This window comes from Oenanthe melanoleuca, chromosome 10, assembly GCF_029582105.1.
Source record: "Oenanthe melanoleuca isolate GR-GAL-2019-014 chromosome 10, OMel1.0, whole genome shotgun sequence".
Taxonomy (NCBI): domain Eukaryota; kingdom Metazoa; phylum Chordata; class Aves; order Passeriformes; family Muscicapidae; genus Oenanthe; species Oenanthe melanoleuca.
The window spans coordinates 17194893-17216186 of NC_079344.1; the positions used below are offsets into that span (position 1 = coordinate 17194893).

The 21294-nt window shown below is 51.6% G+C and overlaps 1 protein-coding gene across 1 annotated transcript in view; it reads right to left on the reverse strand.

Annotated features, from left to right (window-relative positions):
• HCN4 (hyperpolarization activated cyclic nucleotide gated potassium channel 4) overlaps nucleotides 1–21294 on the reverse strand; it is a 100812-nt gene that overhangs the window by 32427 nt on the left and 47091 nt on the right. The window contains exon 3 of the mRNA XM_056500197.1: nucleotides 5615–5776. Coding sequence (XP_056356172.1) covers nucleotides 5615–5776 — 162 coding nt within the window. The remainder of the gene's footprint in view (nucleotides 1–5614; nucleotides 5777–21294) is intronic.

A 21294-nucleotide genomic window follows, 5' to 3' on the forward strand; every position in this document is an offset into this window, starting at 1 on the left:
AGGAAGAGGTATCCACACCCCCAATTCTCCAGGTTGGCCACGTGTCCCTTATCACAAACATTCTAGAAATCTGCTAATTCTACATTCTAACAGTCTAATTTACACTCTGTTTATTTTTGTGGCTTGCATTTCTTCTCTCAATGTTGGTAAATTGTTCCAAGGAGCTAAATCCAGCCCCTGAGACACCTGGGTCTCATTTGAGGGTCTTTGGGGACCCCGCCAGGGGGGTCTTAAACCTTCCAGGGAAGCCAGAGGAATACTCTGGACTCCCACAGCACTTTGCTTAGAATGCTGCATCCCTGCAAAGTGGGCAGCTCGTTCCCAGGGAGCAGGGCAGCTCTGAATGAATTCCTCCCTCCTTCCTCACTGGCTGTTGCAGGAATGCTGCTGCCCTCTGAGTTCAGTAGTTCAACAGGGCAGCACATCTCCAGCACAGACCTGAGAGCAGGGACAGAGGAAACTGAGCTGAAATTCCAGAGGGGATCTGGGCAGACAGAGCAGGAATAGCTGAGCTGGAAAAGCGGCTGCCAGGCTCTCTAGTGGCTGTGAACATCTGGGGTTTAAAAGCCATTCTTCCAGCAACTTGCTGCTCAGGAGTGCTGTTTACCAAGAGGTTTGCCAGTGTTTTGTAGGAATTAGTCACCCAAAACTGTAACATCCAATCTGCACAGGCACTGCTGGCTCGCTGGGAGCTGCACAGCTCCGAGTGCCAGCACAATTCCCAGCAGCAGCTCCTGTGAGACAGCTGAGGGGGAGAGCTGCAGGAAAACACAGAGCTTTCCAAACACACCCAGCTCTGCTGGGAAAGCACATCAAGGACTGCTCAGGGAGAGGCTCTTCTGTGGAGGGGAAGCCTTTCAGAGCAATTTCATTCGGGATACAAGTGTGAAGAGCACTGGATGCTCTGTGATGATTCTTCACTGCCAGGTCTCAGCAGCTCTTTAGTTTTCAGGTGTTTTGTTCTCCACAGGATGAACACAGACAGGTCAAGCCCACAGCACTTTAGGCCAGCCTAGAAGAGGTTCCAAATGCAGTGTGGATGTGGTTTTATCAGCACCAGGTGCCTCACCCTGCCACAGCTCATTCCTGTAAGAGCCATCCCCTATCCAATGCCCACCTACAGCAGTCCCCAGGGCAGCAGGGCTGCACCACTCCACAGACACTGGAGTGGCTAAAATGGCCCATTAGAGGAGGGAAATGAGGCCTTAAACTGCAGAGGGAAAATGACTAAACAAATCCCAGAGCAAGCAAGAGCAGAGCAACAGATCTGTGCCTGCCCACAGTCCAGAGGGGGTTATCTCACTCTGCAAAAAAGGAGTGAAAAGACTTTGAAGCAGTTTCTCAGACTGGTCTGTTTTTAACATCCACACTGGCAGTGCTGGAAGGGCTTCTCTGGCATTAGAGCCTGGCCTGCTCAGATCCACCTTTGAGCACTTGGACTCACTTCCCTGGAACGCTTCAAAGGCACTGCTGGGCTCTGTAGAACCTTACAGAAGCACCTGGAGGCAAACTGCAGTGTCTGACAGGGTATTCTGGTTCTGATGTGCATGGCACTGTGCCTGGTTGAATCCTCACTGGAGAGCAGTGAGATGAGTGAAGACACAGAGAATACTGAAGTTCTTGGGATAGGGGCATAGTCCTGGCTTACTCCTGGCTTACTCCAGATTTGGAGAACTCAGGAGCTGTCTCTGCCCACCCCTGGGACTGCTAGGCTGGGAAATGACACCCCAGATCCACTTTAAAGGATGGGAATAGTGGGGGAACACATGGAGATGACAGGTCAAATTCACCTCGGGCAGAACCTGCCTGTTCTGGGCTTGTTTCCAAGGGAAGCTGGGAACATGGCCTGCACCTGACAGCAGGGATCTTCTCAGGGCTCTGGGTGTCCCTGTGCCAGCTGCCCCAGGCAGCTTTCCTGGGACCCCCCCAAGCACCCTGTGCTCCAGGAGATCCAGACTCGGGCACCCACACCTTGCCTGGGCTCACAGCACCTGTACCAGCCCTGTACCTGTGCATGGAGTGATTTTGGCTCTTTTCCAGCCCTGCTGCTGTCCCCACCTCATGCTGCTCCCAGCTGGGCTCCCTGGAGGTGCCTGCCACCCTGCCTTCCCTGGAAAGGCCAGTATTCCCAGTTATGGCCCTTTCTGCCCTGCCCATCCTGGTTTGGACTGGTTTTGGCCCCAGTTGGGGAGGGCACTCCCTGTGCTGCCACCCCTGGCTCCAGGTTCCCACCTGTCTTGGGTTGCAGTACAGGATGTGACCAGAAATGTGAATTCTGTCCCCATCTATGGGTGGGGCAGTGACCCTGATCTCCTGGCACACATTATCTGCTCATGGGCCATCTTTAAACCAGCTGGGCAATCATCTTTATCTTCCCACAGCCCATCCTCCCTCCAGGAAGATCTCATCTGCTGCTGGCCCATTCAGTCCCACTGTGTGACTGATAAAATTCCGTCATCCCACTGGGAGATGCTCCAGCCAGGGCAGCAGCCAAGCCTTTCCTACCCAGAGAAAAACTGAGATTTTGGACACCAAGGAACCTTCTTTGCACTGGATTCCAGAGGAAAGCCAGACCTTTCCACATCATCCCTGGAGCTTCAGAGGAAACTGCACCTTCTCCAGGAGCACTGCTCCAGCTGAACCACATCTGCCCCTGCAGGAGGATGCAGCCACCATTGAATGGGACTGTGCCAACACCCTGACTGACTGACGGGTGTCAGCTTGGATTCTGACTCTGGCAGGGTTGGGATTGTTCTGTGTAATACTGCATTTCTATTTTAATTTTCCTAGTAAAGAACTGTTATTCCTAATTCCCATATCTTTGCCTGAGAGCTCCTTAATTTCAAAATTGCAATATTATAATTTATAATTCAGCACAGCACCCAGGGAAGGGGTTCTCAGTTCTCAGTTCTCAGCAGAGCTCAGATCTCTGGGGCTGGCTCTGGGGGAGCAGCCCACACTCTGCAGCTGACCTACCAGTGTCTCCAGTTTTTAATAGAAGTGCACTGCAGGAAAGCTAATGCTGAAGCCCCTGGGATTGGGGCTCAGCAATTAAAACTGCAAACATCCTGCCCTTTCAGGAGCCAGCCAGACACCCACTGCTTCCAGGGCATGTGGAAAACACCGAGATGAACTCGGGGATTTATCGAGGCCCTGAGATGATTTTGGCAACACCAGACCCTTCACAGATCCCCTGGATGAGGATCAAACCTTTAGGAAGCAGATGGGAGGTGATGAATCCTCCTTCCCTGCAGCATGGAAATGGAGTGCTAAGTGCTGGGGAACCCCAGACAGAGGAAGAGCAGCACCAGCACACTCACAGACAAAGCCTCCAAAGCAGCTGGACCTCACTTCCAGCTCCCCTGGGCTGCAGCAGCTTCAGAAGATTCCCTTTTCCCAGATTTCTGGCTCCTGTGTGTAACCAGGGCAGCTGTGCACCAAGGATATTTATTTATCTCCTCAGAGCTCCAGCCAGGCCGGTACAGAATGTTCCAAAATCCTGGCCTCTCCCCTCCCAGCTGTGTCCATCACTCAGAGCCATGCTGGAACCTTCCATCACACCCTGTCCAAAGCCTGAGAGAGCCCAGAGCTCCAGTTTCTCATTTCCTGACTCCCTCAATACTCCCCTCCAGATTAGATGTCAGTTGTCTCACTGATAATGCCATCCACATCCACCACTGCTCCCAGTGACACACCTGGAAATCTTCTCAGATTAAAGGACATTCTTGAGAGAAAAAAACAAACCCCTATCTGGTTCCCCAAGAACTGCTGCACTCTTTGTTAAATATTCTAACCCCAGGCTATTTTGGGGTTGGCAATTCCTGGAGTGGAAACCCCCTGAACTATAGGTGGGGAATCTCTCCAGTTCTTCATCCCACTTTCCTGAGGCTCTGTTTTCAGAGATAATGGGGTTTTTTTTCCACTTCTTTTAAGTGGAACAAAACAAAAAAACCAAGGTGATTTAGCTGCAGGGAAGAAGCAGAAAAAAAGATCCTCCAAGGCAATTTTAATTCCCAGCCTCAGAGGCTCTCAAGGCTGGAAGACAAGGCTGCAGGAAAGCTCTGCTCTGGATAGCAGCTCCCTCCTGGAGCCTGCTGAGCCTTCCTGGAATGCAATGCTGCTGAGATTTGCCTTGGCTAAATCTTTTCTTCCTCTGTCCCATGTCCTGCCACTTTTGCAGACCCTTCCCCTGGCAGTTTCAACCCCAGCAGCAGCTTCAACCTCTTCCCTTGAGGGATGGATGGGGAGAGCCAGGGGCTGCTGCTGCCATCAGCAGCCAGATGTTGGGATGAGGGAATCGTGCTCCAGATGTGCTGCTCTGAAGCCATCCTGCAAGGACAGCATGGCCAGGTCACCCCTGGGATGGGGATGAGCCACCTGCACCTCTGAGCATGAGGAGCTGAGCATCCTCCTGTCCTGAGCACCACAGTAGGGCCCCAAGCTCTGCCTGCTCCCCACATAAACAAAGAAAGGCAGCAGAGGGAAGCCCAGGCAGCTGCAGCATGGCTTGTTGTTCTGCTGGAGACAAGCAGAGGGTTCCAGGCTGCAGAACCTTGCAGCAGCACAGCCCTGCAGGTGGGAGGCAGGGCAGGCTGGCACAGCTTTAGCACATTTTACATTTGTTCTGTTCTGCCCCAGCGCCTGATTGTTTCCTTTATTCAAGAAGAAATTGGCTGGGGGAATCTGGAGGTTAAGAACTGCAAAAATAGGCAATTTTTTAAGCTTTGTCAGTTTTTGCTGCTTAATCAACTGGACATTGTCCCTTTGAATAAAAGCTCCTGAATTCTCAGCGAGATGGGTGAAAGGTACCATGAATTCACTGTGCCTTTGCCATATGGTGTCAAACCCTCTCCCAGCAACAGCAGGGCACAGCTTGGATGGCACAGGGCAGTCTGGCTGCTCATCCCCTGACTGGCTCACTCCAGTGTGGGGTCACACCGACCCTTTCAGGGGGCAAAGGGACCAGCAATGGGAATTATGGACCAGCCCCAGCCCTGTCTCTGGACTCCATGTACTCAGATTTCAGCGGGAAGCAGTTTCCATGCCTGCTCCTTGCTGCTTGGTGCCAGGAGAGGGAGCCTGGCTCCTGCCTTCTGCCAGGTCCTGATCCAGGACTGTGTCCCTGCAGGACCTGTCTCCCTGTCCTGTGTCTCTGCAGGACCTGCCTCCAAACCCCAGCCCTGTGTCCCTGCAGGACCTGTCTCCCAAACCCCAGCCCTGTGTCCCTGCAGGACCTGTCTCCCAAACCCCAGCACTGTGTCCCTGCAGGACCTGCCTCCAAACCCCAGCCCTGTGTCCCTGCAGGACCTGAATCCCTGTCCCGTGTCCCTGCAGGACCTGTCTCCCAAACCCCAGCCCTGTGTCCCTGCAGGACTATTTCTTTATTATTTATTATGAGCTGATCAAGGGGATGAAAAATTCAACAGCTGGCTGGGGTTCTGCCCATCAGCCTCACTCTGGAAAGAGGCAGTGGGAAGAGAGTGGAAACAGGGGGAAAAGAAGATGAAACAGGGGGAAAAGATGAAACAGGGGGAAAAGAAGATGAAACAGGGGGAAAAGATGAAAAGGGAAGAAAGGAGGGAACAAAAGCAGGTGCTGTGTGCCGGGCACTCACCACCATGCGGTTGAGGGACACCCAGCAGTCGTCAGGGAAGTCCTGCAGCATGGGCACCAGGAACTGCAGGCAGCCGTCCCAGTGGCACAGCAGCAGCATCATCCCGATCAGGTTGACGATCCTCACCACGGCGCTGGCCAGGTCGTAGGTCATGTGGAAGATCTGCAGGGAGATCAGGGGCAGCTCAGGTGGCAGCTCCCCCAGAAAATCACACCCAGCATAATCACACCCAGCACCCTGCAGAAGGGACTGAGCTGCACCAGTGTGCAAGGACAACCAGCTGAAAAACAGCTTAAAAAGCAAAATACAAAATCATCAGCAGCATCAGTCACCCCTCCTGCCCTGCGACTTCACCTTCTAATTTACAATATAAAACAATTTCTGGACCATCAGCCACCCCTCAGGAATCAACTCTTGTAATTCCATCTTTAGCTGCCATGCCCTTCTTTGATTCCTGTTCTTGCTGGGTATGTGTTCCACAGTGACCCGTGGTGGCAGCTGCCTTTGTACTGGATGTCAGCTGCAGTCTCTGCAACAAGGAACAGCCTCACACTCAGCAGAGGTTTCTGGAAGAGGATCTGATTCATCTTTTTTTCTTGTGTTCCTTGTATTCTGCTGCTACACCCCTGCCCAGGTGGGCAAGGCAAAGAGGGCTGGTTTTCCTCACCTGTCACTTCTTCACATGGAAAATAAAGCTGCAAACACAACTTTCTCACAGGTCAGAAGTGACACAGCCCCTGACCCAGGGGGGTTCAAGTGCCTCACCTTCCAAGGGATGTGAGTGCCAAGGTCTGTGTCACAGGGGACAGGCTGTGTGACCAGATCCATGCACCTCCTGGCTGCTCCAGCAGGGATAATCCTGCTCCTCCCATCACTGTGTGCCTACCACCTTTGCCCACACGGCCTCACATCCCACAGGAAGGCAGCTCAACAGCTAAAGCAGCAGAAACCTTTAGTTATCAGGCAAATCAATCACATTTTTCCAGCTGGAATTGCTGCTGCCTGTCCAGCTGGAATGCCCATTTCCACACCAGCCATCCCCACCCACAGCAACCCTTGCCAGGAGGGAGCACAAAGAATGCTGGAATCCAGAAGGATGAATGATTTGGATAACTGCTGCTAACTCCATTATTTCCCTGCATCCAGGCTGGAGCCCACACTGCTGGTGTGAGAAAGGCCATTCGAGTGATCCTTCAGGGCTGAAAAGAAGAATATCTCCAAAATCCAGCATGAAAGGCTGTTCCAGGAAATCCAGCTCTCACTGCTGACTCAATAGGTCAGTATGAAAGCTGAGCACATAATTCATACAGAATAATTCCTCCTGGTTTCCTCTTTTTTTCCCTCCCCCTGCAGAAACGATCATTCTCATTTAGATAACCCAGAGCGAATCCATCCTGTTGGAATGAGAGCCTGGGGCTGTGCTTTTAATGAAGCTGGAGCAGCAGTTTGCAGAAGGATCTTTCAGAGCCACCAGGGTTTTTTCTGTGCTAATGACTTTTCCTCTCACACCTCCGGGTGTTTTTCAAAGAGCTGCAGGCAGGGGCAGGGAGAAGCCCTGTCATTGAGGAGGTAAGTGCCTTCCTCCTTTTGAGAGATGAGAAGCAGACAGAAAGAGCCCGAGGGTGAGGATGGCTCCGGGAGCAGGTGATGGATATGGAGTTGGGATCTATCAGGGCAGGACAGAGAGCCTTTATTTGGTGCCTGCAGAGGGAGGAGAGGGTGGATCCAGCTCCTGCTCTGCACCTTGGGATCTGGACTGTAACAGCAGAGCCACTGGGTGGGAACAGACCCCTGAGGGTGACACAGCTGGGCTGGGCACTCCTCAAGGAGTCCCAGGAGTAATGATGATTATGAACTCCAAATACCTGAGCTGCAGGTGAGACAACTCCAGTTCCAGATGTCTCAGGAGTTGCCAGCTCCTTGGAATACATTTGCATTCCCATGCAAGAGAAAAGCAGGAAGCACACAGGAGCAGCTGTGCAGGGCTGGGAACAAACACCTTCCACTGAGAAGCTCCTACTGCAAAGAGGTGCTGGTGTCACAGGGAGGTCTGTGCTGCAGAGCCCTCCAGCACTTCCGTGGCTCACCAGGGAGAGGAGGGCCAGGAACATTCCAGAAGAGCTGAGGAACGTGAGTGGTGGATGCAGCTTCTCTGGTTTCCATCAGGAGCACTGGGGACTTTGTGTCCTGCTGTAACACAACCCAGGCTGGGTCCCAGAGCACCACAGCACTGCCTGTGCTTCCAGTCTTCCTGCACTGGGAAAAAGGCAGCCAGGAGAAGAGCCCAGCATGGATTCACATTTAAAGTATTTTCTTGGATAAAAATAATCTTTTCTTGTATGTTTTTTGACAGGCCAAAACAAGCTCTGGTTTCAGCATCCCTGCTAAAAAATCAGTGCTGTCCTTCCAGCCAAAGGACACCTTGCAATTCTTGTGGAAAGGACAGTTGGGGAAAGTGGGAGGACTAAAACTTCCCTCAAAAAGTCATTTCTGGTTATGTAAGAGCTCCATCTTGGAAACTCCACTTACACAGAACGAGCTGTCGGGATTGTATCAGAAGGAATCTGAGATCCTGTCAGCCCCAATGACTGTGCAGCCCTCCTCCATCCTGGACTGCAGAGCATTCCTCCAACCCAGCACCTGAGCTGGAAGGAATCAAGGACACCTTGGAGAAGTGGGGCCTGGCTCTGGCAGTGGCTCCAATCAAAGCTGGGTGTTTGATTAGGTGTGCTGGTGTGTGCTGGCACGAGGCTCAGGCATTGTTCAAACCATGGCCACCAAAATCCCTCTGCTCCAGCCTGGCCACCACCATCCCAGCTGGGACCACCAAAATCCCTCTGCTCCAGCCTGGCCACCATCCCTCTGCTCCAGCCTGGCCACCATCCCTCTGCTCCAGCTGGTTCCCTGGGGCTGCCCTGTCCATGGGGACATCCTGGGGCAGAGCTGCTCCAGGCACAACCTGCCAGGCCCAGCCTTTGGCACAGCTGGCTGGGATCTGTCTGCACATCTGGGCTGGGATCTGATGCACATCCAGGGTGGTATCTGACTGCACATCTGGGCTGGGATCTGACTGCACATCCAGGGATCTGACTGCACACCCTGGGATCTGACTGCACATCTGGGCTGGGATTTGACTGCACATCCAGGGTGGGATCTGTCTGCACATCTGGGCTGGGATCTGATGCACATCCTGGGATCTGATGCACATCTCAGCTGGGATGTGACTGCACATCTGGGCTGGTTTTTCACACTCTGGAGTGCTGTGCCTGGACCCAAGGGGCTTTCCTGGCTTTGGGGGCCCTGCTGCAGAGGCACCCCAATGATCCTGGCTGAGGCAGCACCAGAGTGCTGACTCTGGCAGGACTCACTGCCAAACACAGGGCTCCTGAACAGATTCTGCTCCACAGGAAACCACTGAAAGTGCTTGTTGCCCTTCACTACTGCACTGCCAGCGTGGCAGGAATTCTGTAGCTCCACATCCTGGCTGGTCCCGAGCCAGTGCTGGTGTCTGTGCCCACAGCATGGTTAATATAAAACTGTGATAAATCCCCTGGGGATAATCAAGGAGCTGTGACACTGCTCCAGCTTAATAAAAAGCAAAGAATTTACTCTTCATTTATGGCTTAAAAAACCCCACAGACCTGAGAAGGAAATACAGATCTCAAAAGAGAATCAAAACAGTCTCATGCACTGTTGTGAGTGCTCCAGGGTCAGAGCTAAGGCTCTGCTGTGAGGAAAAACGTGTTTACTTACATTTAAGAAGAGAATCTGTGGGATGTGGGGAAGCAAGTTGACATGTCTTTCAGCCTGCCTTTCTCTCCTTGGCTTTTGAAGATAGCAGAGGTAAAGATCTGTTTTCCTCACTGTTGCCTTTTCAAACCTCAGTGTTAATCTCCCCATAGGCTGGGGATAGGTGGCTGCTGCAAAGGGCTTTTCTGAGCCTAAAATCCAGTTTAGCCAGGTTACTGAGGGTGGCTGTGCTGAGGCCCTGCAGCAGCAGCTGCTGTAGCTCTGGATCACCCAAAACCACTCATCCTGGTTAGTCTTGAGACCAGCCTGGACAACAAGCTCATTCAATGTGCAAACACAGAGCAGCTCACTGGAAAAACAGTGGTTTGGGGAACAGCACCAGTTCTCATGGCAAATGTCACCTTCTCCACACCCAGGGTGAGCCCTGACTGACACAACCCACACAAGGGAAGGGTTTGGGAGCCCTGATGGGCAGAACCATCCTGGGAGGCTGCAGAGAGGGAGAGAGAAAGAACACAGAGCTGGCAGGGTGAGCTTCCCCAGGAGGGCAAAGCTGCCAAAAATGGCCAGGGCACACAGAGCCAGTGCTGAGCACAGACAGGGCACACAGAGCAGCCCTGAGCACAGACAGGCACACAGAGCAGCCCTGGGCACAGACAGGCACAGAGAGCAGCCCTGATCCATCCTGAGCACACAGAGCCAGCCCTGGGCACAGACAGGGCACACAGAGCCAGCCCTGAGCCATCCTGGGCACACAGAGCAGCCCTGATCCATCCTGGGCACACACAGCAATCAGGGCTGGCAGGGAAAGTGCAGCTCCCCCAGGATTTCCCCCTGTGCAGTGAACCCATCCCTGTGGCACACATGGTGTTTCAGCAAGGCAAAGCAACATCTCAGCTGCTCTCTTCCCTCTCCTGATGCTGCTGTGGGAAATCCATCAACCCCCACTCTTGCTCCTTCCTCACCCTCCCCAACTTCCTATTTATTCTCCCAGGGATGTCTCGCTTAAGCTGCGACAAAATATAATCTGATTTGACTCCCAGAAGTTACCTGTCCTGAGCAACTCCTCAGGTTTTGGTCTTTAGGAAGAATGGACAGATTTTTACACATTTTTTTCTTTGGAAGAGCAGACAAAATGCTATTCTAGCCACTAAATTAAACAAAGATAGTGAGAGGAATGCTGGATTTGTCTTTACAAACGAGCTGTGGATCTGCTGGTAGATAAAACCAGCACTGAGAGAGAGAAAAGAAACAATGGGATGGATTCCACTGATTGGTGAATTAAAAATATATTTGCCTTTACAAACAAACTGTAGGTTTGCTGATAAATGAAATTGGATATCGGAAGATGAAAGAAGCAATGGGGGAAAACCATAAATTCTATAAGAATTAAAAATTAAAAGGGAGGGTTGTACATTAGAGGGGAATCTCAGGTATCAGGTGCTCTGGGCAGTCTGTGCCTCTCAAGTACCTCAGCCCATGGGGAAAGAGAGAGGGAAATGCTGCCAGGAAATTGGGATAAAAGGGAGGCTGCATCCTCCAAAAATCTGAGTGATCCCATGGCCTCTCCCTTTATTAGAATAAAGCAAAAAGGACTCCTCTGTCTCCTTTTTGGACACAAACCTCTGGTGTTTGTGGGTTAATTTTCCTGGCAACAGACACTCCAAATTTCCAAGGCAACTGCTGCTGCAGACAGGCTGAGCTGGGGAAGGAGCAGAATGGTGTAAAGGAACACAGCTGGGTTTGCTGACACCTTGGGAAGAGGGATCCCTTTAGAAGGGTCAGCCAGCCCCAGGCAGCAGGAGAGGGCTGGGATCCTGATTGCCTGGGCAGGGCTGGGAGCAGCAGATGGGCAGAGCCGGGATGGGCTGTGCAGTGTGGGTGAAATAACTCTCCCTAAAAAGGGCCCCTGGGATCTCACACTCTGAGACAATGAATTCTTCTTGGAATGACCCATGTCAGAGAAATGTTCACCCCCCCTACTGAAACCCCTGCTATCATTTAGGATTTCTATCGGTCTTTAACTTTACTAGATGATTGGTCTTTTCTCACCTAGAATCTTAAACTAATTCTCAATATATAATTTTACTGGTTAAACTCTCAATCCTCCTAAACCTTATAAAAACCCCTTGCTATGCTATGTAACTGTAAAAGGGTTACTGAGCAGGGAAAGGGCACAGGAACATGGCACTCCCTTGCATGGTGCATGAAAGAACAAGAAAGAACAATTTATTGAAGGAAGCCATTGCCTTAAATAAGGCACTTCATGAAAAACAGAATACAGCAGATCATTGGTCAGAGAAGGAGACACCTCTTGTCCCAGGCTTCTCACAGATCCAGCAGGTGTTTATCTTTGTTGTGATTCTTTCTCTTATGTTTAAAGTAGAGAAAGAGGCTCTAGCTTGGGAAAAGTCCTGAGAAAGGCAGACGGGAAGAACCCTTTAAGATCCTTCCTGGGCCTGTAGTGGCCACAATGCTATCTATTGGGATTTTGCTGGTAGAGCCCTTTGAAGAAATAAAGCTGGCTTTGGAACCTCTGCAGCAGCTCCCAGCATCTCATTCCTGGCTGGCTGAGGAGCTGAACTGTGCCCTGGGAGCCCTCAGAGCCATCCAGACCCCGCAGCAGCCCAAAGCCAGAACCACCCAGCCAGGCAGCCACAGCTCCATCTGCAGCCTGTGCCCTCACCCAGTGCTGCTGCTCTGCTGTGCCAGCACCCACAGCCAGCAGATCGGGTTCTAGATGAAGGCAGGAGTTTGGGGTTGAGTGTTTTCTGCTTGCTTTGCTGTTCCATCACCAGTGTCAGCAGATGCTGATGCTGCCTCGAGGCAGGGCTGGGACTGGAGGGGAGCGCTCCCGGCCCCAGGTGTGAGCAGAGATAGCCAAGCACATTTTACACATTTTACACATTTTACACTCCAGGTACAACAATGCTTTGTGCTGCCCTGGCACTTTCTCTCTGCAGGTCTCGGGGGGCTGTGCTGACATCCATCTGCTGTGCTCCCTGCAGCCTGAGCTCTGCTATTCCAGAGGGGCACAGAACAGGGAAAAAGCTCTTACACTGGAAGCTGAGGGCAAAGTTTTCAGCTCTGATCTCCTGCTCATGGACTGTCGGTGAGCCAGGGCAGCACAGCCACAGCCTGGGGCTGGAAAGCTTGGTAAGGTCACCATGCAAGCCTCCACCTCTCCTCAGATGATTTAACTCTCCCCAGGCAGCTTGCTCCCGGCCACTGGAAGTTCCTCCCCAGGCAGGAGCTCAGGGAACAGAGAATAGCAAAAAAATCAGTGCAAAAGGGAAGGGGGGAAATGGCATTGCCTTGCCTTCTCCCTCTGAGACTTGCTGGAAAATATTTACAGCAGAGAAAGGTGAAATAGCAGGACTAATTAGCACGGAGAAGGCTGGCATCGCTGGCAGATGTTTATGGATATATTTAAACCCCAAAGATCCTGCCACCACCCTGTGCTCTGCCTCTTGCACTCTCAGAGTTGAGGTTGTCATGACAGCAGCCCCCCTTCCTCTCCCCATGCCACCATTCCCAGCCCAGACTTTAATCTTCATCATTTTAAGAACTTTTGTCACCACGGCAACGTGACACAGACTTTTAAAAATATTTTCTAGCGCAACTCAAAACGACTGTCTCTCCTGCACGGTTCCCTTTAAACCTCCAGGAGAAAACATCAGGGGTGGGGTTGTGCCACTAGAGAAGGAGTGTGAGACTGCCCTGGGTGTGAGACAGCAGGTGTGGAGGGACAGAGCCACTGTCACCTCCAGGAACTGCAACACAGGGACCAGAAGCTCTGGCTTCTTTTCCAGAAGCTCTGTGACTTTGGAGGAAGCTCTCTGTCTTGGGTTGCAATGCAGGGTGTGCCCAGAAATGTGAGTTCTGTCCCCATCTATGGGTGGGGCAGTGACCCTGATCTCCTGGCACACATTATCTGCTCATGGGCATCTTTAAACCAGCTGGGCAATCATCTTTATCTTCCCACAGCCCATCCTCCCTCCAGGAAGATCTCATCTGCTGCTGGCCCATTCAGTCCCACTGTGTGACTGATAAAATTCCATCATCCCACTGGGAGATGCTCCAGCCAGGGCAGCAGCCAAGCCTTTCCTACCCAGAGAAAAACTGAGATTTTGGACACCAAGGAACCTTCTTTGCACTGGATTCCAGAGGAAAGCCAGACCTTTCCACATCATCCCTGGAGCTTCAGAGGAAACTGCACCTTCTCCAGGAGCACTGCTCCAGCTGAACCACATCTGCCCCTGCAGGAGGATGCAGCCACCATTGAATGGGACTGTGCCAACACCCTGACTGACTGACGGGTGTCAGCTTGGATTCTGACTCTGGCAGGGCTGGGATTGTTCTGTGTAATACTGCATTTCTATTTTAATTTTCCTAGTAAAGAACTGTTATTCCTAATTCCCATATCTTTGCCTGAGAGCCCCTTAATTTCAAAATTATAATCATTTGGAGGGAGGGGGTTTACATTCTCCATTTCAAAGAGAAGCTCCTGCCTTTATTGGCAGACACCTGTCCCTCAAACCAGGACACTCTCCTTTGCTTTTCCATAGGGTTTATGTTCCCACATACCCCCAGCTCAGGTTTTCCACAGGATCTCTTGGTACAGTTAACTACCTTTGGAAAAGAGAAGGGAAACAAATGCCCAGAGCTGTAAATAGGTTGGGTGTCTTTTTCTCAAGGGGAATTAGATATCTTACCTGCTGAGGCTGGCTCAAATCTCTCAGGGCTCTTATCTGCACCTTTGGAATTGCAGTCCTTCTGAGAGGCTTGCAATGAATCACTGCTGGAAATAGGTCACAGGCTTTTTTGGAAGTTTAAGAATGACCACAGTCATCAGACAAAAGGTCTGCCTTGCTCAGGAGCTATACATAGCTGTGCCCAGGGAAAGGAATATTTGGGATGCTGAGGGGAAAGGAGGCTTAGATCCTTGAGAAAGGGACAAGACATACAAGTGGTTGGAAACTGGAGCCTGCAGGCCTGGAAATGGCTCCAGAAGGGGCACTGAGAGATGCAGGGTGGTCCCAGGGCAAGATTCCCCCTGGAACAGCAGCAGGGGGAGGTGATGGATGCCTGACCCAGGTGCTGTAGGTGATGTTGCAGGAGGGCTCATGGGCAAAACCTGCCTGGGTTACGTGGGAAAACAGCTGGAATGCACTGAGCTGCCAGGCCCAGAGTGACTGCAGGCAGCTGGCTGGAGCAGAGCTGAGCAAACACTGCTGGCAGCACTGCCCAGGCTGTGCCAGCCTTGTCCCTGCCCAGGCTGTGCCACCACCCAGGCTGTGCCAGCCTTGTCCCCTGCCCAGGCTGTGCCAGCCTTGTCCCCTGACTGGGCTGTGCCACCACCCAGGCTGTGCCAGCCTTGTCCCCTGACTGGGCTGTGTCACCACCCAGGCTGTGCCACAACCCAGGCTGTGCCAGCCTTGTCCCTGCTCAGGCTGTGCCAGCCTTGTCCCCTGACTGGGCTGTGCCACCACCCAGGCTGTGCCAGCCTTGTCCCCTGCTCAGGCTGTGCCACACCCAGGCTGTGCCAGCCTTGCCCCTGGACCTGTTTCCAGCGAGGACATCACAAACCTGAGCTGAGGAAGGGGATCCCAACCCTTTTCCTCCCAGCTCCCAAGGCTGGGCTGTGCCAAGGCTCTTTGGAAGATGTTTGACTTCCATGAAGTGGCAGCTTCAGCACAGTCTGAAGGTCCCTGATCAGGCAGTAGAAGTTAAAGAGCAGTAAATTAAATCACTTCTTGTTTTAGAGCTGTTGTCTTGGATGCTCATCTGATGCTCCTCTGAGGCTCCCTCTGCAGCATTTGAGAGAGGATTCAATGAACATCTGCTGTGCCACAGGTGCCTCCCTATCCCCATCCCAGAGCCTGACCTGGGAACCAGGGACTGCCAGCTCTGTTTGTATCCACAAACACACCACCAGGACACAGAAACACAGTCACAACAAGAGAACAGACTCCTGAATGAGAATTGTCTTCTCAGAATCCCAACTGCCTGTAGAACACTCTCTTGTTTCCAATTTCAGAAAGAAATCAGCAGTGACCTTTGTTTTCTTATTCTTTCACTCCCACCTGAATTTTTTCCTTTAAAATTCAGAACAGATTTTTTAAAATCCAAGCTTGATCCCTAGGGATCCATACAATTAACAGGTGAGATTGAATATGAACTCATTAGGTCCCATCCTGGAACTGCAAACTTGCTGAAGAACCAAAGAACTCCTACAGTTTGCTCTTGATCAATTAAGACTATTTCTTTAATGCTACCTGCATTTCAATGAAGACAGCAGAGCACACGCTTGCTCTCCCTCTGCTAACCCAGTTTGGGTTTTTGTAGGAGCACAGGGGAAGAAGAGAGCCAAAAATAAACTCCCCAAAAGCAGCACGTGCCTGTTTGTCAGTGAAAGGTTCTCTCTGCTGGGCATGGCAGGGGCAGTGCAGGCAGGTAAGGTCCTGGCACAGCCCTTGGGTTGTATTTGATTATTTCTGTCCCAGAGCAGGAGCTGTGGCTGCTGCAGCCTGGCACAGCCTGCCAGGATGCTCTGCAGGGACCCTGAGCGCTCTCACCTAACTCAATCCTCAGCTCTAATTCCATTAGAGCCACAGCAACCAGGCACAACTTCCAGCCTGGGCTCCTGGGATGCTGTAATATCCAGGGGGGAGCTCCTGGCAGGCCTGGAGCTGGGAATGTTTCCTGTGGCACGGGGCAGAGTGTGGGCACGGGTCAGGGGAGCAGAGGATGCTCAGCCTGGCTGAGCCCCACTGCAAAGGGATCCTGGGCACTCCTTGATTCTGCATTTCAGAGAGGGCAGGAAAAGGTGTGTTGGGTTGATGTGGCCAGAAATGTGAATTCTGTCCCCATCGATGGGTGGGGCAGTGACCCTGATCTCCTGGCACACATTATCTGCTCATGGGCATCTTTAAACCAGCTGGGCAATCATCTTTATCTTCCCACAGCCCATCCTCCCTCCAGGAAGATCTCATCTGCTGCTGGCCCATTCAGTCCCACTGTGTGACTGATAAAATTCCATCATCCCACTGGGAGATGCTCCAGCCAGGGCAGCAGCCAAGCCTTTCCTACCCAGAGAAAAACTGAGATTTTGGACACCAAGGGACCTTCTTTGCACTGGATTCCAGAGGAAAGCCAGACCTTTGCACATCATCCCTGGAGCTTCAGAGGAAACTGCACCTTCTCCAGGAGCACTGCTCCAGCTGAACCACATCTGCCCCTGCAGGAGGATGCAGCCACCATTGAATGGGACTGTGCCAACACCCTGACTGACTGACGGGTGTCAGCTTGGATTCTGACTCTGGCAGGGTTGGGATTGTTCTGTGTAATACTGCATTTCTATTTTAATTTTCCTAGTAAAGAACTGTTATTCCTAATTCCCATATCTTTGCCTGAGAGCCCCTTAATTTCAAAATTATAATAATTTGGAGGGAGGGGGTTTACATTCTCTATTTCAAAGAGAAGCTTCTGCCTTTATTGGCAGGCACCTGTCCCTCAAACCAGGACAAAAGGACTGGGGCACTGCCCACCCCAGGGACAGAATCCTTGGCTGCAGCTCTGGAGTGACTGGGAGGAGCTGTGGGCAGGGGAGCACAAACTCCCAATGGTTTTGTCAGTGCTGGGCTTTGCCTAAATTGCTGTGACAGAGACCAGAGTGAGAACACCCAGCAAGGATTGAATCATGTCTGGGGAACTCAGCAATGACAATTCCCCTGCCCAGACTGACATAAATGTGTTTTAGTGCCGTGTCACACGTCAGTGACAGGGACACAAATGTAACCTCTTCCTGCTGCACCTGAGAGGGGACAAATCCCTTGGGAACAGCACTGGGAAAGTGAATCCTGGGAAGCTGCACCTCCCATAACCTTGGGATGAACACCCGAGGCTGCTCCAGCCCCAGCAGGAGAGCAGAGAAAGAAGTGCTGGGTGAATTCTTTATTTCCTTCAAGAATCTAGGGCAGGGAAAACTGGGTTTTAACTAAGAAGCAGCCTAGGTGATATTTATGAAAGTGTGAGGGATTAATTCCTGCTGTAGGTGTATATAGATTTTATAGATTATATAAAAATGCACTTGGGCAGAACAAAGACACTGAAAAGCTGTATTTAAACTCTACCAAAAATATTCTAACCCCTCCATTAATTTAGGCTGGGCAGGAAAAGAGTCCCCAAAGGTTGCAATCTTAATTAGAAATCCAACAGGAAATGCTGCCTGATGACAGCTATGAGGGCAAGAATCCCAGGAGCCATAGGGAAAAGGAGAACTGCACAGTTCCCAAACCTACAGCATCATCCCAACCCTACAGCTCCATCCCAACCCTACAGCTCCATCCCAACCCTACAGCTCCATCCCAACCCTACAGCATCATCCCAACCCTACAGCATCATCCCAACCCTACAGCTCCATCCCAACCCTACAGCTCCATCCCAAACCTACAGCTCCATCCCAACCCTACAGCATCATCCCAACCCTACAGCTCCATCCCAAACCTACAGCATCATCCCAAACCTACAGCTCCATCCCAACCCTACAGCATCATCCCAAACCTACAGCATCATCCTAAACCTACAGCTCCATCCCAACCCTACAGCTCCATCCCAACCCTACAGCTCCATCCCAACCCTACAGCTCCATCCCAAACCTACAGCATCAACCCAAACCTACAGCTCCATCCCAAACCTACAGCTCCATCCCAACCCTACAGCTCCATCCCAGCCCTACAGCTCCATCCCAACCCTACAGCTCCATCCCAAACCTACAGCTCCAACCCAAACCTACAGCTCCATCCCAAACCTACAGCTCCATCCCAAACCTACAGCATCATCCCAAACCTACAGCTCCATCCCAACCCTACAGCATCATCCCAACCCTACAGCTCCATCCCAACCCTACAGCATCATCCCAACCCTACAGCATCATCCCAAACCTACAGCTACAGCTCTATCCCAACCCTACAGCATCATCCCAAACCTACAGCTCCATCCAAACCTACAGCATCATCCCAACCCTACAGCTCCATCCAACCCTACAGCTCCATCCCAAACCCCCAGGAATCCCAAAATGGAGCCCTTGGAAGGGGTTCCCTGTGGAAAATCCCCCAGGAACCCCCAAAGTTCCCTGTGGAAGGAGCTCCCATGGCTGAACAGCTGCTGTCTCAAGGAGTTTTTTCCTAGACTGCTTTTGGAACTTGCTGCCTTTTCAATTTTATTGGCTGCCCCTACCTTTGCTGAATATAGCAGGAAAAATTAATACAGAACTCATCTTTTTCTAGCTGACTTACTACTTTGCAGAGGTTTGCTGTTTTGGTTTTTTTTTTCTTTTTATCTCTTTCCTTTAAAGGAAAGAATGCCAAGCTTTTCCTTTCTTCCAGGTTGTTCTCATCAGATTTCTCTGAATTCACTTTATTCTCTGGGGTAGAAGCAGCCCAAGTAACTAAAACTGGAGTATTTTTAGACTCAGCTAACCTACAATGGCCATTTATATTATTTTTAGTGCCTGTCTCCACCCTGTGCTCCCTCAATCCCTGTTCTCTTTTCATCCTCTCCAGCAGAGCAGCAGAAGGGAAGAAGTTATAGAGAAGCAGCTTCTATAGAAAAGCAGCTTCTATAGAGAATCTCCACTACAAATCACAAATGGAGCTGCTTTGTGTACTTGTGTTTACTCTGCTTGCTCCTTGTTCAGTTTAAAGGAAACTCAGTCCTGGGGGAATTCAAAACCTGCTCACTGCACCTGTCCTGCCTTGCCCTCTACAGTCTGAATCACTGGCACTGGCTCACAGCAGCAGCTCAGGGATCTGGGATGGCTCAGGGTCAAGGGAATCACTCCTGGCTGCAGCACTGGTCACAGCACAGGGATTTGGGATGGTTCAGGGTCTCAGGGAATCACTCCTGGCTGCAGCACTGGCTCACAGCAGCAGCTCAGGGATTTGGGATGGTTCAGGGTCCCAGGGAATCACTCCTGGATGCAGCACTGGTCACAGCTCAGGGATTTGGGATGGTTCAGGGTCCCAGGGAATCACTCCTGGTTGCAGCACTGGCTCACAGCTCAGGGATTTGGGATGGTTCAGGGTCCAGGGAATCACTCCTGGTTGCAGCACTGGTCACAGCACAGGGATTTGGGATGGTTCAGGATCCAGGGAATCACTCCTGGTTGCAGCACTGGCTCACAGCTCAGGGATTTGGGATGGTTCAGGGTCCCAGGGAATCACTCCTGGCTGCAGCACTGGCTCACAGCTCAGGGATTTGGGATGGTTCAGGGTCCAGGGAATCACTCCTGGCTGCAGCACTGGTCACAGCTCAGGGATTTGGGATGGTTCAGGGATTCACAGCACCATCACATTCCAGAGTTTAGTGTCCATGGTGGGTGAGACCTGGGAATTCAGTACAGTTTCTCTCCATGACCACCTAGGAACTGGTGACTTCCTGCAGGGAATTTGCTCAGAAGCACACAGATGGGTGTGGGCACTCCCAAGGGCAGTAAACAAACTAATCTGAGGGATGAAACTGCACAGCCCCCAGTGGAAGACTGCAAATGGAGTCAGGAGCAGATGTCTGATATCCCAGTTATTTGTCTGGATCTCCCTAAACCAGCAGGGCTGGAAGGGCTGGAGTGGTGTTCAAATGTTTAATGAGTGATTGGTGCTGGAAGCAGAGCTCTGTAACTCCCTAGCACAGAGACAGGTGATCTGAACATCAGGATTTCATTATGGATTCCAGCTGTGCTCCAGACACCGTGGGGGATTTCGTGGACTTCTGACAAGACAAAGAATTTGGTGATTGTCACTTCTTCAGATCTGCTGGATGGTGAAAGGGAGGTGTTGAGGAACATGAGAGATGAGCTGAAGGGGCTGGAGCAGAATGTATTAGGATGCAATCAGAGAAAACCCTAAACTGAACCTCAAGGGAAAAAAAGTGACTGGAAGGGTCTTTCCCCCATCCCTGGCAGTGCCCAAGGCCAGGCTGGACATGTGTCCCTGGAAGGTGTCCCTGCCCATGGCAGGGGGTGGAACAGGATGAGCTTTAAGGTCCATTCTCCTCTAAACCAGTCTGGAATTCCCTGATTCCATGACAAGCAGCATCCCCTTGCTGGAGGAAAGGCAGGAGGGCAGAGCTCTGCTGTCCTGCTCCCAGGAGCTCCAAGGAGCCACTGCTGCCCTGGGAGGGTCACTCTGCTCTGGCCACTCTCAGGGGCTGTCCTGGCTCTTCCCCTGCTCGCTCCTGGATCTGTGTCTGTCACTCCTCTGATGCCAGTGCTGGCATCTGAAGCTGGCAGCAGCCTCCCACCCACCAGCACATCCCTGCTCCTGGCACAGGGTGCAGCCTTCCCACCTTCCTGGTGAGGGGAATGCTGGATTTGTCTTTACAAACAAACTGTGGGTCTGCTGGTAGATAAAACCAGCACTGAGAGAGAGAAAAGAAACAATGGGATGGATTCCACTGATTGGTGAATGGAAAAAGATATTTGCCTTTACAAACAAACTGTAGGTTTGCTGATAAATGAAATTGGATATTGGAAGATGAAAGAAGCAATGGGGATAAACCATTAATTCTATAAGAATTAAGAATTAAAAGGGAGGGTTGTACATTAGAGGGGTGTCAGGTGTTCTGGGCAGTCTGTGCCTCTCAGCCATGGGGACAGAGAGAGGGAAATGCAGCCAGGAAATTGGGATAAAAGGAGGCTGTGTCCTCTCAGGCAAGGGGCTGGGGGCACAGGGAGCTCTGCCTCAGCTGCAAACCAGAGGGGATGGCAGCAGGAAGAAGCCCAGGTGAGGTGTGCTGATGTCCAGCCCTCCTGCTGAGGAAATGCCTTGGCTGGGATAATAAAATATTCTCCTTTGAGCTTGGGCTTCCCACTCCAATCACAGAACAGCTCCTCCCCACTTCCCAAACAGCAGAGGGAGTTCTGGGGTGGC